This window comes from Artemia franciscana, chromosome 15, assembly GCF_032884065.1.
Source record: "Artemia franciscana chromosome 15, ASM3288406v1, whole genome shotgun sequence".
Taxonomy (NCBI): Eukaryota; Metazoa; Arthropoda; class Branchiopoda; order Anostraca; family Artemiidae; genus Artemia; species Artemia franciscana.
In genome coordinates this window covers 29,708,530-29,723,731 of record NC_088877.1, presented here as the reverse complement: position 1 = coordinate 29,723,731, position 15,202 = coordinate 29,708,530, and the positions used below count along the sequence as shown (strand labels likewise).

General features: G+C 35.8%; 2 protein-coding genes across 2 annotated transcripts in view; one reads left to right on the top strand and one right to left on the bottom strand.

Moving 5' to 3' along the window:
* The window catches only part of LOC136036315 (uncharacterized), a 47,597-nt gene extending 44,719 nt beyond the window's left edge, over positions 1-2,878 (bottom strand). The window contains exons 1-2 of the mRNA XM_065718466.1: positions 2,754-2,878; positions 719-993 (exon numbers count right to left, since the gene is read on the bottom strand). Coding sequence (XP_065574538.1) covers positions 719-725 — 7 coding nt within the window. The 5' untranslated portion in view covers positions 726-993; positions 2,754-2,878. The remainder of the gene's footprint in view (positions 1-718; positions 994-2,753) is intronic.
* LOC136036313 (glucose-6-phosphatase catalytic subunit 1-like) lies at positions 1,378-12,570 on the top strand. Its single transcript, XM_065718464.1, has 6 exons — positions 1,378-1,536; positions 4,034-4,198; positions 7,277-7,483; positions 8,091-8,221; positions 10,206-10,476; positions 12,252-12,570. Exons 1-6 carry the CDS (start codon positions 1,463-1,465, stop codon positions 12,487-12,489), a joined length of 1,086 nt encoding a protein of 361 aa, XP_065574536.1. The 5' UTR covers positions 1,378-1,462; the 3' UTR covers positions 12,490-12,570.
* The last annotated feature ends 2,632 nt before the right edge of the window (positions 12,571-15,202 follow it).

Sequence of the window (15,202 nt, the reverse complement as noted above, 5' to 3'; positions counted from 1 at the left end):
ACTAAGCAGAAAGAAAATAACGAAGAAGCCGGTTTGTTCTAGAGTTTTACACAGCGTAAACTTGAGTGAGAGGCATATAATACACAAGTAGTAGAATTATTTCCCCCTGCGAAGAAAAACTCAAATAAACTCTCAAATTCGGAAAGCCATGTTTTCCGGGGATACTTTCCACGGGAGGAGTTATTTTCACCGAGGGGTATTTTCTGGTGGGGGTAATTTCGGGGGGGGGGTATTTTCCGCGGGAGATATTTTCCAATGGGGTTCATTTTCCACACATATTTTTTCCAGGGGGGGAAAAATCGTGGGGGGAAACGCCGGCCACCAAAAATTTCAAAGTGAAATCAACCGCTTAAAGAGACAGTGTATATTAAATTGCCCATCATTTATCTTAAGGGGTATCAAATTTGTGAACTCCAAATATATTTGAAAAATGAAAGGCTGTGGGAAAATGCGCAAGTAAGTGTATCATCCGTCGTCAGTTATACTTAATGCGATTGACTCAAGGATTGATCATCAAAATGCGTATTGCATTAACGAGAGCGACATTTCAATAATACTGCAAAAATCCTCTCAAATCATGGCTAATAAAACATCACCTCCCTACGCTTCGTCTACTCGCTAAGGTTAGTATTTTGTTCATTTCTTATCGGCACACAGACGCTTTAAAGGCAACACTCGCAAATAATAAAATCGAGGCTTTAGCTCTCAGAAATTTAACCTGACATCACTTTCCTCTACTCGCCTCGCTGAGGTACATCTCGAGGCACCGCTTGTTCTCCTACGCATGTCCAAATTCTACGACATCACGTCTCTTCTCATTGCGTATGGCATCCTGGCACACTTCGTGCCACACTCAGCACACTTCAACCATGCTTGGCAAGATCCACCTGGGCACAGGATTTTAAAAAGTTGGTAAACCCTCTCGGAGTGCCCAAAAGAAGCTTTCAAGGTCAACTCTTTTGTTGTTGTCAATCCTCAAACATAAATCTCTACCTGAAAAAGAACAAGACAGTGAATTTTAAAAAAAGTAAAAAAAAAAAAGTGATATAATGTCCCAACCGTTGTCGTTGTCAATTCACTTACATAAAGTCTACCTGAAAAGGGACAAGGCAGTGAATTAGAATAAAAAGAGAAAAAATAAACAGGGATGTCCGAACCTACCCTAATGTCCCAACCCGTTTTATAAAAGGTATCCCATAGTGTCAGTCCCGCGGAAGAGCGCATCTATCTTTATCATCTTCATTATTTATGTCTTTCGACTACGTGACGCAACAATTTTACAACCGGTAAAAAATACGCAGTGTTTTGTTGTTGCAAACCCTATAGTCGCTTTTTGTGTTTTTACACAAATGTTCAAACGTCTACGTCGTGGACATGTTTTTTTCTTTCTAATTATCTTGCTTTAAAAGACCGTACATATAATTGAGCGATTTAGTTCTCTTAGAACAGTCTAAGAAGAAACATGGAAACTTTAACACAACAGTTAGAAACAATGTACCAAGTGAGTGTTGGGCTGATATCAACGCTTCAAAATATGTAAGTTTGTAAATATTTTTACTTTTAATATTTATACTGAGAATTGTTATATACATTTAAATGCATATATATATATATATATATATATATATATATATATATATATATATATATATATATATATATATATATATATATATCGGGGGTAGCCTGCTTTTCTTTGTAGCAATAATATGACTAATCTTCAGGATAGTAATACGATTAATCTGGCCCTGAGAGCATATTTAAGTCATCTAAGCCTATATTCCAAGATATACGCAGTGAGTTTGAGTGACTTCGTTTGTAGATAAATTAGTTTTTGAATTAGTACTTTTGTAAATTATAATTTTTAGTTTCTTTTTATGAACTATTTTTACCTTTGGATTCCTAATCTCTAAGCCATATGCTCCCACTTGAAATAATCCCTTTTTATAGAATAAGCTCAGTTTTTGTGTTAAATATACATTTTAGGAGGAAAAGTTCATGTTAGACTAGTTAATGACTAGTAAATACTAGTAATAAATAACTTGAATAAAGGAGAGAGGGATGCGTCCTCTTTGTAAATGAGTTTTTCCAAAGATATAGTTCTTACAAGTCTACCCTGTCTTGTCTTACGGTTGGAGTATCGAGTTGAAACTTTCAGGGAAAGTGTTACTGGAAGAAAAGAGCAACGTGACTTGAAACTTTGTTTTGAGTGGGGGAGCAATACAATTTTTCTCTGATACTCATAAAAGAGCATACGTTTTTTTGGTTTTTTTTTGTCTGTTGTCCGACAGGCTCCTCTGCCAGTACTAAACAAATAATTAATATAATGATCAATTATTCAGATTGGCTACAGAAAATAGTTAATTGCCCCCCCAAACGAAAATGTAACGATATTTTACATGTATTTTGTTGCCCATATAGTTCACCAATTCTTGAAACTTATTATGCGTGTCCCCTCTCCCCAAAACAAACTCCTATAAGCGTACCCGATAGACAGCTTAAAGCTATAGTTGTAGCATCAAAGAGCAATAAAACATTTCATATTTTATTCTCCTTTTTCTTGGTATGACAATTTAAAGCCAATAATGTATAATCTGCGTGCTATTCCTGGCCTTGCGGCAACTGGGTTCAAGCGCCGGGCCCCGTATTGCCTAAGCAGAGACCAGTCCACTATCCCACCACAGAGTATATACTAAAACATCTTTAATTAAAACATTTATAATATCTTGTCAATAAATTAAAATGCAGCCTACCCTTAGTTACAGAAAATGTCTTGGAGATACTGTTGCTATTCACAGGCAGTCTGTTAATTACTACACTGTATGGGAATTTCCAATCTTAATGTTTGGAAACCTTTTTCGTCTCTACAACAAAACCGTTGGAACTCTTTCCAACATTTTAAAGCCAAAATTCTAACTGGGCAGCGTCCAACAAATACTCCTTTCTTAAAAAAAACGCGGGAACTTCGTCACCAATCTTGTTAGTTTTCCCTCAAATCAAAATGATTATATATATGCCTTTTTTAAGTTTATTCTGGTTAGCGCTCGAGTCTTGAAATCACGAGGTCAGGGGTTCGAGTCCTGGTGTCACTGGTTATTTGGTTTGGAACGGATGTCAATGGTGTGACTCTGTAAGCTCGGCTAGAGTCGATCCAGCTCTAAATGGGTACCTGCAGAAATATGGGGGGTGGGAATATTGGAAGCGTCAGATGATTTGGCCCCCAACCACGTTTTGCACTCCAGGTCTAAGGTATCGAAGCTGGAGATCGGTATCTACCCACCGCAGGGTCAGTATGCGAAAAAGTTTAAATAAGTAATTCATAATTAACTTGTCAAAGCATGCATTAAACTTTGCCTACGTTTATTTCCGATTGTTGAATGGACAAGTTTTTTTTTTTTTTTTTTTCCTAAACAGTTCCGTATCGCCATAAAGAAGGATTTACGCATTTGTAATGAAGTTGAACCCTACAATCCTGTTTTATTCTCGTTAAGCGATGGCGCAGTTCCCAATGTCTCACGAAATATTAGATTTATGTCAGATAAAGCTAAGTGAATCCGCTTTTTTCGTAAGATTAGTCTCTTTGACAAAGATATACTCAACGGAAATCAATTTGGTTTACTTTCAAAATAAAGAATAAATTTCGGCTACCACTTTTATCTTCTTCAGGATTCACTTTTAATTTAAACTACGAATTAGGATTTTTAGAAATGTACATTTCTCGTACTAATTTGCGGAGTTGAATATTGCTCGTACTCGTACTACGAAAACTCGCTTAGTTCGGAATGTATCGTATAGAAGTAATACTATAATTATTAGTTACTGGAACTGGAAATACCGGTAGGCATGCTCTCGAAAAGAAATCTTTGTAAACACCTTTTTTTTGTGTGTGTGTGTGTGTCTATAAATGTTTATCAAAGATTAAAAAGCGCAAAACAGATTATGAGCCTTACCGTTCCAGTCAGCCTCAATGATTATTGAATAAGAAAGGGTGATTGAAGCATTGGAAATTATTTTTTATTATTTTTTTTTTTAGATTTCCTGGCGGTGAAGAATTCTTTGTGGGTGTATCAAAATTTGCTGATCCCAAATATGTATTTACAGTTCATTTTCCAATTCTTTTCTCACTTCATTGGGTTATTGGAGTTCAACTATTAGGAACAGTAATCGTAGCCGAATGGTCCAACCAAATTTTAAAGTGGTAAGTTACCTCTTCCCTTTTTTTACGTTTGTCTTAATATGTTGTCCGTCCGTGGCCGAGTGGTTAACGCGCCAAACTCACGAGCGAAGGGTCGCTGGTTCGAATCTCGGTGGTGCCGACCGTTTGGTTTTAGGACGAGGGTTAGTGGCGTTTCCCCGTAAGACAAGCCAAAAGTTTACCCAGCTTCAAATGGGTACCTAGAGAAATCTAGGGAAAAGCACGGGAAAGCGTCGGATGACTTGCCCCCAACCACGCATTGCACCCCGGCCAAGGGCGGAGAATCAGGAGATCGGCACCTGCGCTACGCGAACCCTAATCGGTTTGCATGCGAAAGTTTGCTTTTTTTTGTTTGCTTAATATGTTGATACAAACGTACGTGCCTTATAAGGTAATAAATAATGAGTATGTGACAGTAAATTATGAGCCAATCAGGTCGGGCACATACGCGGGAATTTATGCCAAGAGAGGGAGACATGTTTGGAGAGGGGATGTAATAATCATAAAGAAAATGTAATAAATTCTATAAGAAAATCATGAAAACTCTATCTATTGGGGGGGGAGGGCTAATGGTTGAGATCTGGAGCAAAATTTTTGTAAATTAAGGAATTACGAACTGACTGAGCTACAATAAGCTAGCGAAAAAGTTTGAATTAATCTGTATTACGAATTTATTTATTGAAGTAAGTTATATATCATATTTAATATATTTTTTGATTTCATCTATAATTATGGCACAAAATAGTATTGTAATGTGATAGGTATTTTAGTGCCAAAAGCTAATGAATAGTCACAAGCTGCGAATTTGCACTACTATTGTCATAGATCCCTCCAGAGGAGTTGCGGCAATTGACTGCTATTTAGGGGGGGGAGGGTATATTTACAATATATATATATATGTTGGTGAGGGCAAATTTTTGTCTTTTTTAGTTTCTCCGATGAAAAACCAAAACTTACATTTTCAATGAAAATATGTCAAAATAGCGTATTTTCCAAAATCTAGGGTAGTTAAAAGACTCTAAGGGTAACAGGACCCTGGCTCCTTTTAATTGGAGTCACTGCTCCAGAGACGAATTTTGCTTATGCTGAGAATTCTGAAGATTTAATTGTAGTTAATTGAAATTGAAGGCATTTATATAGCTATGACAATTGTCATAACTTGTTTTAAATCCAGTGCGTCTAATATCTTCCTAAAGTAAATATTTTTTCTTATCATAAAGTCTGAGATTAATTAATTTCGCAACATTATCGTTGCTACATCGACACTATCTTTGTCTTTACGCAGCACGTTATCATTAAATATAACCTTTACACTTGATATTGGCTTGCTCTTTGACTTGTTGTGATTTTTTTTTTTTTTTTTTTTTTTTTTTTTTTTTTTTTTTTTACTACGGATTACATAGTTTTCTAAGCCGCGTTTTAGTTTGTATTTCGGAATATTCGGCAGGGCGCCATCAATTTGAACTGCCAAAAAGAAATGTGTAAATTCAAGGTTAATCTGTCTGATAAAGACATATTTTAATAGATGGCTTATTACGAGGTCATTTGGCCAAATTAGTCAAGGAAATAGTTAAATTCAGGCCCTGAGAAATGAAGCAAAGAAATATCAGATAACGAGACCTTTTGTCAAGTATATCGCCATCTGCACGGAGAACTGAGCGGACCGACTAAGTATTTTCCCTCCTCTCCCTGAATACCAAAAATATATGAAAAGGCTAAGTAATACTAAATTTATAAAATTCAAAACAATTCAATGGCTGGAAAAAAATACTTTAATGCTTACTCCCCTCCCCCCGATCATGCTGCCAGACAGCAATTTTTTCTGCCAGACAAGTCAATGGGTGATCATCGTCCCATGGATGTGCCTTTAATGAAAAAAAAAGTGTTCAGTAAGTAAAATAACACGGCAGCAACAGCAGTAACTTATACAAGCATTTCTGATACGTTCAGCATTATATCAAGAAGCTGTACACTGCATAATTGGTGTACATTACTTCGTTCACCCAAATCTGCTATTTTACCTTTGACTCTACATCGCATTTGAAAGGGTGCCCTCAAAGGACACAGACTGAACTGTCGCCTGAAGAAGAGAAGCTTATGAAAAGTGCTAAGGATTTAGCGTCAAAAATATCTGATCTTTTCTCTTTTCAAAATTGGGGGTCTTTCTGATTTTCTTTCTACTTAATTTAAGGAATCTTCTCATAATCATAGGAGTCATTCAGGGGGAGGAGGGGAGGTGGGGCAGTTGCCCCCATCCCATAAATAGGAAAATATTATAATTTATTATAACTTAAAAATGATAGTTGGTGAGGAACTGGTTTATGTGTTGCCAGGCTCATTTTTTTATCAAAACATAAGACTGGATTAGATTAAAAGGTGTATTTTGGAATAACTTTTTATTGAATTGACTTCGATACGGTAAAGTTTACGATAAGTTTTGTTGAAAGTTAGATAGTAAAGCGTAGAAAGTAAGCGTATAAAAATAGACACGCACCATGCGCGCTGGGTGCCGAGAATCTTGCCGGTGGTCTTCCACAACCGGAATGATGGAAGCAGGACTGCCACCTTAATATTATGCTTAATATATGTGGCGTCTATTGTTATAATTTATTGCGTAATGTTTTGAAATCAACTGAGTAGCGTTTTACTATGTAGTAACTTTACACTGTTACCACTTGAAAAAATTTAAGGCTTAGGGCGGACCCTGGCCACCTTTAATTTTTACTGTTTATTGTTCGGTATCAATTATAGAACAATTTCTCAAAATATGATTTCAGACAGCTCAAAGCATGTTTAGGCTTGTATTTTTCACAAATTTCCCTGAATAGAGCCCTCGGTTACCTCTCATGAAGGGTATCTCATGTCCTCAGACTCCCAGATTGGATCCCCCCTCCTTAATTGAAATGGAGAAATTACGTCTATGCCTATAATCATAAACTGAGCCCACCTATCTCTGGATTTCTAAGGTACTTGGTCATCCTTTATTCTTCCAATGGTGAGTAGCTTCATTTAACCCTTTTCCAGATCTATTCCATAAGGAAGATGATATATTCTTTTTCTGTATCGTTCTCTATCTTCCAGGCTTATGAAAGGAGAAAGACCCTACTGGTGGGTCCATGAAACCAAGTCATACAATGCCACTCTACCCCCTGAAATCATCCAGTTTTCTAGTACCTGTGAAACTGGCCCCGGTACACCCTCTGGGCATTCTATGGTTATGTCAGCAGTTTGGTATGTCATTGTAAATAGCGTTATCCAGAAGGTTGTGCGACAGTCTAACAGATTAACGTAAGTTTGCTTTTAATTTACTCTCTTATTTAATTTAATTATTTATCAGTAAAAACGTTGATGATTGACACAAATATCAATTCTATATCTTGAACATGCTGTGAGACACTTTAAGTTGCTTAGCTGGAGCATAATAATCCCTCATTGGAAGTTGGTCCAAGGTCAACAGAGTCTGTTTAATCTTTTCGAATACTTCTCGAAATTGGATACTGACGTATTTTGTTTGGGTAGCCATAGAATTCAGAATTAGGCTACATGCCACCTTGATTCCATTATATAGTAAGAAAAAATAACAGTTATATCGTCGCTGAAAGCCAAGAAAATTACACATACATTTTGGTTCATGTTTCTGTCTTTTTACTTTTTTGTTATCATACATACTATGAAAATATCAAAAAATTCTAGATACTAAGAAAAATCTTAGAATAACTTTTTGTTTTAATTTTCTAAAATTTTGATTTTTGAAAACAAGTTTTCCAAAGTTACTGAATAATTTTTAATATGGTTTACCTAAGAACTTTGAACATATCACACCTCTCACTTATATTGTTAAAAAGTAGTAACTCTTTGATGATATTCATGTTACCCCATTCTTCTTTTATTTTAGGAGCTTTCAGAAAGATTTTGTATCAAATTCGTTATGGACAATTTATGGGATGTTTATGATGCTCGTCGCATTGTCAAGAATGTATATTGCTGCGCACTTTTTACATCAGTGCGTTCTTGGAGTCGCTCTAGGTGAGTGGTGCAAGCTAATATTCCTTTTTTTCTCGCCTGTGGATCAGCAAGTATAGTAAGAATTTTTTCAGAGGGACTGAAAGGTAAAAGAAAACACATTTTCTCATTAATGGTAAAGCGGCATAAATACCTGCGAACTGATGCTGATGATGGTGTTGCTTCATTAGCTGCAGAACAAGCCAGTGGTCCTAGTTCACGAAAATGTAGGGGGAGAGATTTTTTCAATTCTTTAATACAAATTCCGAAAACGAAGTCTTTCCATAATTCAAGAATAAATTGGTTCAAAAATCAAAGAATTTGACATTTCGTTTAAAAAATAATTACTTGTTATTTATTTCAGGCAAGTGTTTTATCATTCTATGATATTAAATATTAACTAAGAAAATGTAGAATATTTTTTGTCTAAAAATAGATTTTTTTTTTTCGGATAGAGTAATTTTAAAATATCATTTCCTAATCTTCAGTCTAGAGGGATGATTTAATCATTCATTTTATCAGTTTGTTTTCGGTTACTTTAGTTGTATTTTGAACGAGGGGTTTCCATTTTGAGCTTCATCTCAACAAGAAAGAAGCTTATTTTTACAATAACAATCTCAAAACCATGAGAATCCAAACTGTTGCTACAACAATTTCCAAGGCTACATGTCACAGTATATATATAAGAATAAATATACATTAAAAGAATAGATGTAGGCTTCTTATGTAGCTTGTTTTATATTTACCTCAACAATTCATTTGACTCCTCCTCTAAATTTTTCAGAATTATTTAGCGAATATAAATAAAGCTAAAAACAAGGAAAGTGGAGTTTGAGTAAACTTTCAATTTTCTTTGACTTAAAAATTTTAGAATGTGAAATTGAAAAGTTTAGTTAGTTAATTGTGCTTAAATTAAAAATTCCAAATTTAGGAAAAAGCCATTGATTACTAAAATATTTCGTGATTTTAATTTAAAAACAAAGATAAAACAAAAATAAGGAAATTACATCATAAAAAATCCTGTGTGACAAGGGCTTTTTAAATTCCATGACTTTTGAAATTTTTTCTTGTATTATTTTAGTCGGCCGTCAAATAATTCTCAAATTAATATTATTTCATGTCAGACTGTTAAACAGTTAACAGAATTTTTCACACTGCGAAATTGCAAATTGTCACGTCATCACTAGTTAAGTTGTTTACAAGAGTCTCTGATTAAATTTTTACTGAGTAAAAAAGCTCCTGTTGCCCATTTTGGGTAAATTTCAAAACTAGTTTCATATAAAATTTTTCAAAAGTATCCAGCGAATAGAAAAGTAGAATGCACCATATTCGGATAATAACTGAAATTATTTGAACACTAAAAAACTTTTTTCGTTGTAGTTTCTACTTGTAACTGAGTCACACACTATAGTTACACTTGTAAATAAAGATAACACTAGGTACAACAACAGCGCTAACAATGTATCGTTGTATAGATACATACGTTTGTATTTGGTTGTTGATCTACGATCGGTTTTACAAACTGATGTTCTTGTTATTTCAATTTCCTCTATCCGTAGCGCAAGATTGACGCTAAAATTATTGAAGAACACGGATTATTCATAAAATTTTGCCCTTTAATCAATAGGTGAGCCTGCAGTAAAGCTTGGATCTTCAACGCGATGGGATAGCAATTAAAGTGTTATGGAAGCTCTTAATACTATTTTTCCTGGTACCATGAAACTTGGTCACCAATGAAAGTGAAGAGCAAGTTACTACCGACAAAATGATCTTGATATAAACCGCCATCTTTTATTTGCTTTGATTTGGATCTTCCCACAACCTTAGGCGCGCGAGGAAGTAACATGAACGCATATGACCTATTGGTCAAACGCGTCAAACCCCCAAACCAGGAAGTAACATAAGTAGATTCTTCTGCACTATCACTATTACGTCAAATTTTTACTGAGGATGCTTTCCAGTACAAAATTTGTCTTGGTTGATTCTGATAAATTGTCTTCTTTTTCAGGTATAATTGTCGCACGGACTGTATGTGGCTCCTCAAAATGGATCAACATGTCACGCAGTTCTTGGTATGGAGCCTCGGCCATTGTACTTTTCAGTGCCCTTTCCACATATGTTTGTCTGCTGGCGGTTGGTGGCGATCCCGCATGGTCCATTCGACGTGCAGTTCGGTGGTGTGCAAAGCGTGAATATATTCATGTAGACACGACTCCATTTTATTCTTTGGCCAGGTATAGCGGTGCCACTCTGGGCCTGGGGCTCGGTGTAACATCTAGGTAAGCAAATTTAAAGCATTAATTAAACTTTTTTGGTAGGTACCGCGGCCTATCTAAAATTTTAGAATGTGTACAAAACTATTGAAATAATGTTTCGAAGCTTTCTTAGAAAAAAAATCTGTAAAAAGTACGGTGTGTAGACTATACCTAAATAACTACACTTCATGTTGGTACATTCTAAATTGAGTTGTCAGTCTGCCCTTCATGTAGGACTCGAACATTTTTCTTCCCGATCATGACACCAGTTTAGAAATGTAACTCAGTAAACGAAAAAAACTTACACTGAATCTTAAGGATCAAACTGTGTCATTTTCATTACGATTGTCTGATGGAGGGGCTTATGCAGTGGAGGAAGGGAAAGGGACCAAGGCCTGGGTCTCGAAACCAAGATTCTCACCGATTTTCTGGGAATTTCACATCCAATCCATCAATAAATCTTTTTTTTATTACACCCCCCCCCCCAGAAAAAAAGCTCCTGCATATGTTTATGTTCTTACGCACTTTTGTGTTTTGGGCACGATGAGATTATCTAATAGTAAAAAAAATGATGCATGACGTTAATGCAAAAATTGAGTAATAACAAAGCATGGAAATACCACCTTCAGAAAGAATCAAAATGTTAGATCTTTTGCCACTGTAAGACTGTAAGATAAGCTTTTGGCTCCCTGAATTGTATGGTTTTCAGAAAAACAGACAAATTAGAAAACTGTAAGACTATTCAAGTAAGCTCATCATAGGTCTAACATAGTTAAAACAGAACTTGGAATGGAACCTTTGTCACCATCTCCAGCCCTGTTCAAAATTAAAAATGCTATAAAATAATCACGAGAAAGATTATTGATTTTTAAGTTAGAGTAGGTGAAGATTCTTTTTAAGCATTGAACTGTCTAGATATTGCGTAAAATTGTTTAAAAGCCAAGCTTCATTTGCAAGTTTTAATTTGTGCTTAATTGAGTTACTATGAAATCAATCAATATCTTTGAATGAAATTAAATAATACTACAACTACTACTAATAACTCACCGTAGCACCAAGCCACCTGAAGCCCAGAGGCGCCATTTGGGCCAAATCTTGGGGTGGGCATGAACTCCATTTTGGGCCCCCCCAACTTTCACGTAAAATTAATGAAAGTTTTGGCAGCACATCGATCTAATATTCTAAGTAAAAACTCATTTTCAGCACCCGTGTGTTGCATGGAAATGTACTGTAACCCAATGTGGAACTCAGCCACACTGACCTATAAAATTAATTATAACATCAAAGATCATAATCAACGAGGTTAAGTGATTAAACTGAAAGTGGAAAATTCAACCAGACTAAAGACTGGCCCTCCTCAGCGAGAAACTTTCTTATTTAAGCAAACAATACGTCGGTGAAAGTAATAGGCGTGCAGCAATTTCAAATCAATTGGACAGAATGGATTATGTTGGACATAATGGATTATTATCGCCGGCAAAGGGCCCTTTGTGGTGGAAGCGTGGGCCCCCCTGAAAAATCTGGGGTGGGCATTTGCCCACCCCTGACCCCCCCCCCCCCCAAATGGTGCCTTTGCTGAAGCCAGCACAGCTACGCATGGTTCTCCTCTATCCCATTTATTCAAAGCCTCACTCTTTTTCACCCTCCCAGAAAGTTCCCATTTCCTTTAAGAACTTTCCTTACGACGTCCTCCCACCTCAGCCAAGGATGACCTGCTTCCCGTTTAGCCCTAGACGGTTGGCCGACAATCTGTGGCAAACTTTGGCAAATTAGCTAATAGTATTCTTTTTATTTTCCAGTGCCATGAAGAAGATTGACAGATCAAAATTCAATATGAAAGCCACAATTGGTCTCATTTTTCTTTGCTTCCTAGCCGGAAAAATGACAGAAGTAGCACATGTACTTATACCCAAAGAAATAGATATCGTATTTTATACACTTGAGTTTTTGCTGAATGCAGCGTTGCCGTATGTTGTCATATCTTCAGTACCATATTTCATTCATCTTGGCGTGGCTAACAAATCCAAACGATCTTAGACATGATTTATTTATTTTACTCTAAATTTGTATATTTTGTAAATACCTGTAGTTTTTTAATGAAATGAATGAGATGATTTATTTTCTTTTACAAAACGTAAGGATCAATATGAGAGTTCTAGTCAGGATTCTACTTTGGGAAGGCTTCAACTCATTTGGTAGATGACTATAAATAAGACACTTTTACAACGGTCGTACAATCGGAATCAGATTTTTTTATACATTGTATATCTCAAAGAAGGATACTTAGCCTCTCCCTCCCAATAGCTATCCTCCTGGCTTTGCTAGTAAAGAAAATGGGTCGAAGTTTTCAGACCAGCAGGAAAGGAACTTGTTGAGTTTGATTGGATTTGAACACCATAAATGTATTCAGATCTATGCAAAATATTATAAAAATTCAGAGGTCGATCTGTAAGTTTTCCATTGTTCTGATGGATCTCCCGTATAGATTACATCAGCTTAAAATACGAATTTCGAACATGTGGCCCATAGCCTCTCAATAATAATCAGTGCCCTAACAAGCTGGGTAGCCATCATCCTTGGTGACATTCTTTCCAAAATGACAGGAGTATCACATCTACTTATACCCAAAGAAATAGATATCCTATTTTATACACTTGAGTTTTTGCTGAATGCAGCGTTGCCGTGTATTGTCATATCTTCAGTACCATATTCCATTCATCTTGGTGTGGCTTACAAATCCAAACGATCTTAGACATGATTTATTTATCATACCCTAGATTTGTATATTTTGTAAATAAATGTAGTTTTCTAATGAAATGAATGAGATAATTTATCTTCTTTTACTGAACCTAAGAGTCTTAGTATCAGAGTTCAAGTCAGGATTCTGCTTTGGGAAGGCTTCAACTCATTTGGTAAATGATTATGAATGGGATAATTTTGCAACAGTCATACAATCGGAATCAGGTTTTTTATACATTGTGCGCCTCAAAGGAGGATGATTAGCCTCTCTCTCCCAATAGATTTCCTCCTGGCTGTGCAAGTAATTAAAATGGGCTAAAATTTTCTGACCAGCAGGAAAGGAAACTTGTTGAATTGGTTGGAATTAACACTATAAACAGACTCAGATCTATCCACAATATTATAAACTATTCAGAGATCGATCTACAAATTTTCCATTATTCTGACGAATCTCTCTTATAGATTACATCGGCTTAAAAAAGGAGTTTCGAAAATGTGGGCCATAGCGGGTCAATAATAGTCAGTACCCTAACAAGCTGGGTAGCCATCATTCTTGGTGACATTCTTGTCGTTTGGCCCACGCTTTGCTGTTTAAAACTGAATGCACACACTTGGTGATGGTGTGCATGTATCTCAACTCCCTTTTAACTCAACTACGTTTAACTCAACCGCCTTTTAACTCACCCCCAATCAAGTCAATCGCCGTGCAACTCCATCCCCGTCAAACTTAACCGTATTTATTTCAAACCTTATTCCACTCAACCGTTCAACTCAACCTCATCTAAATCAACCCTCATTTAACTTAACCCCTTTTAACTCAACCCCATGCAACACAACCCTGCTTAGATCAACCCTAATCTAACTCAGCCCCCATTTAAATCAACCCCTGTTTGACTCAAATCAATCCTTGCCTATGAATAAGTTTGATCTAGCGCTGATTAGAAGCTTGAAAATTGTTTCTTGCTTCACTCGCTGTTTCCAACGTATATTACAATGCCCTAAACGTAAAGTGAGATCTGATTTTTTAGTAATTTTACAGGATTTGAGCTTTAAATAGAATCGAGCTTTTTAAGGTTTGCTGCTAATGGTTTTGGGGTTAAATTTATCGAACGTTTAATTAAATCACTGATTGAAAGATAAATATACTATTCAATTTACCATTCAATGCTCTTTCCAACTTGATTATTCACCACCTTGTAATTGAATCACAGCTTCCCTAATGGTTAAATAATGCCCTAGACTGTTTACAAAATATTGCTGATTTATTTTTGTGTTTTTTTTTCATTTTTTTATTGGTAGTCTTTCGGGATTATGGATTAACTGTTGATGATATCCCTGCACTATGGGGTCATGGGGATGGGTTGTCATTGTTAATGTTGTAATTATAGTGTTCTCAAACAAGATAAAATGTATTATCGAATGGTTATCTTTCAGCTAAAGTATTAGCGGAATGAATTGAACAAATTCAGTTTTAATAGTTTCAAATATATAAGAAAAAATCATAAATTTTTGTTTTTTTAGAGGGTGGGAGGAGAATTAGTTTTGCTTTACAGCAGGATAAAACAAAATAAGAACAATTACGTAAGAATTAAACGGGGATTGGGTTAATCGGTAGTTGAGTTAGATGGCTTTGCATTAAATGAGGTTTGAATTTAATGGGGGTTGAGTTACACGGGTTTTTAGCTAAAAAGAGGTTAAATTATAGGGAGGGTTGAGTTGCACGAGGGTTTATTTAATTGAGCTAAGTTGGATAGGTTTGATTTAAACGATGGTTCAGTTGCACGGGAAACCTTGGTGATATTGGAGTGCTAAACTACAGCTATAGGAAATGAATTTAATGAGGATTATTTACAGTTTAGTTTGGTATCACAATTAAGTCAGAAACTTTATAATTCTGGAAGGCAATGTGATGAATTAAAGAAATTGCTAGCAAAAAGCTTTCTGGAATATTTTCTATCTAATACTACCATCATTAGAGTTACATTTACCTTTGGAAGGCCTTGCAAATTTA

Bases quoted from the DNA above. Each gene is read 5' to 3' on its own strand.
- LOC136036313 (XM_065718464.1), top strand. From the start codon at position 1,463: ATGGAAACTTTAACACAACAGTTAGAAACAATGTACCAAGTGAGTGTT. The intron at 1,537-4,033 runs GTAAGTTTGTAA...TTTTTTTTTTAG, and splicing joins ATATCAACGCTTCAAAATAT to ATTTCCTGGCGGTGAAGAAT. The intron at 4,199-7,276 runs GTAAGTTACCTC...TCTATCTTCCAG, and splicing joins TCCAACCAAATTTTAAAGTG to GCTTATGAAAGGAGAAAGAC.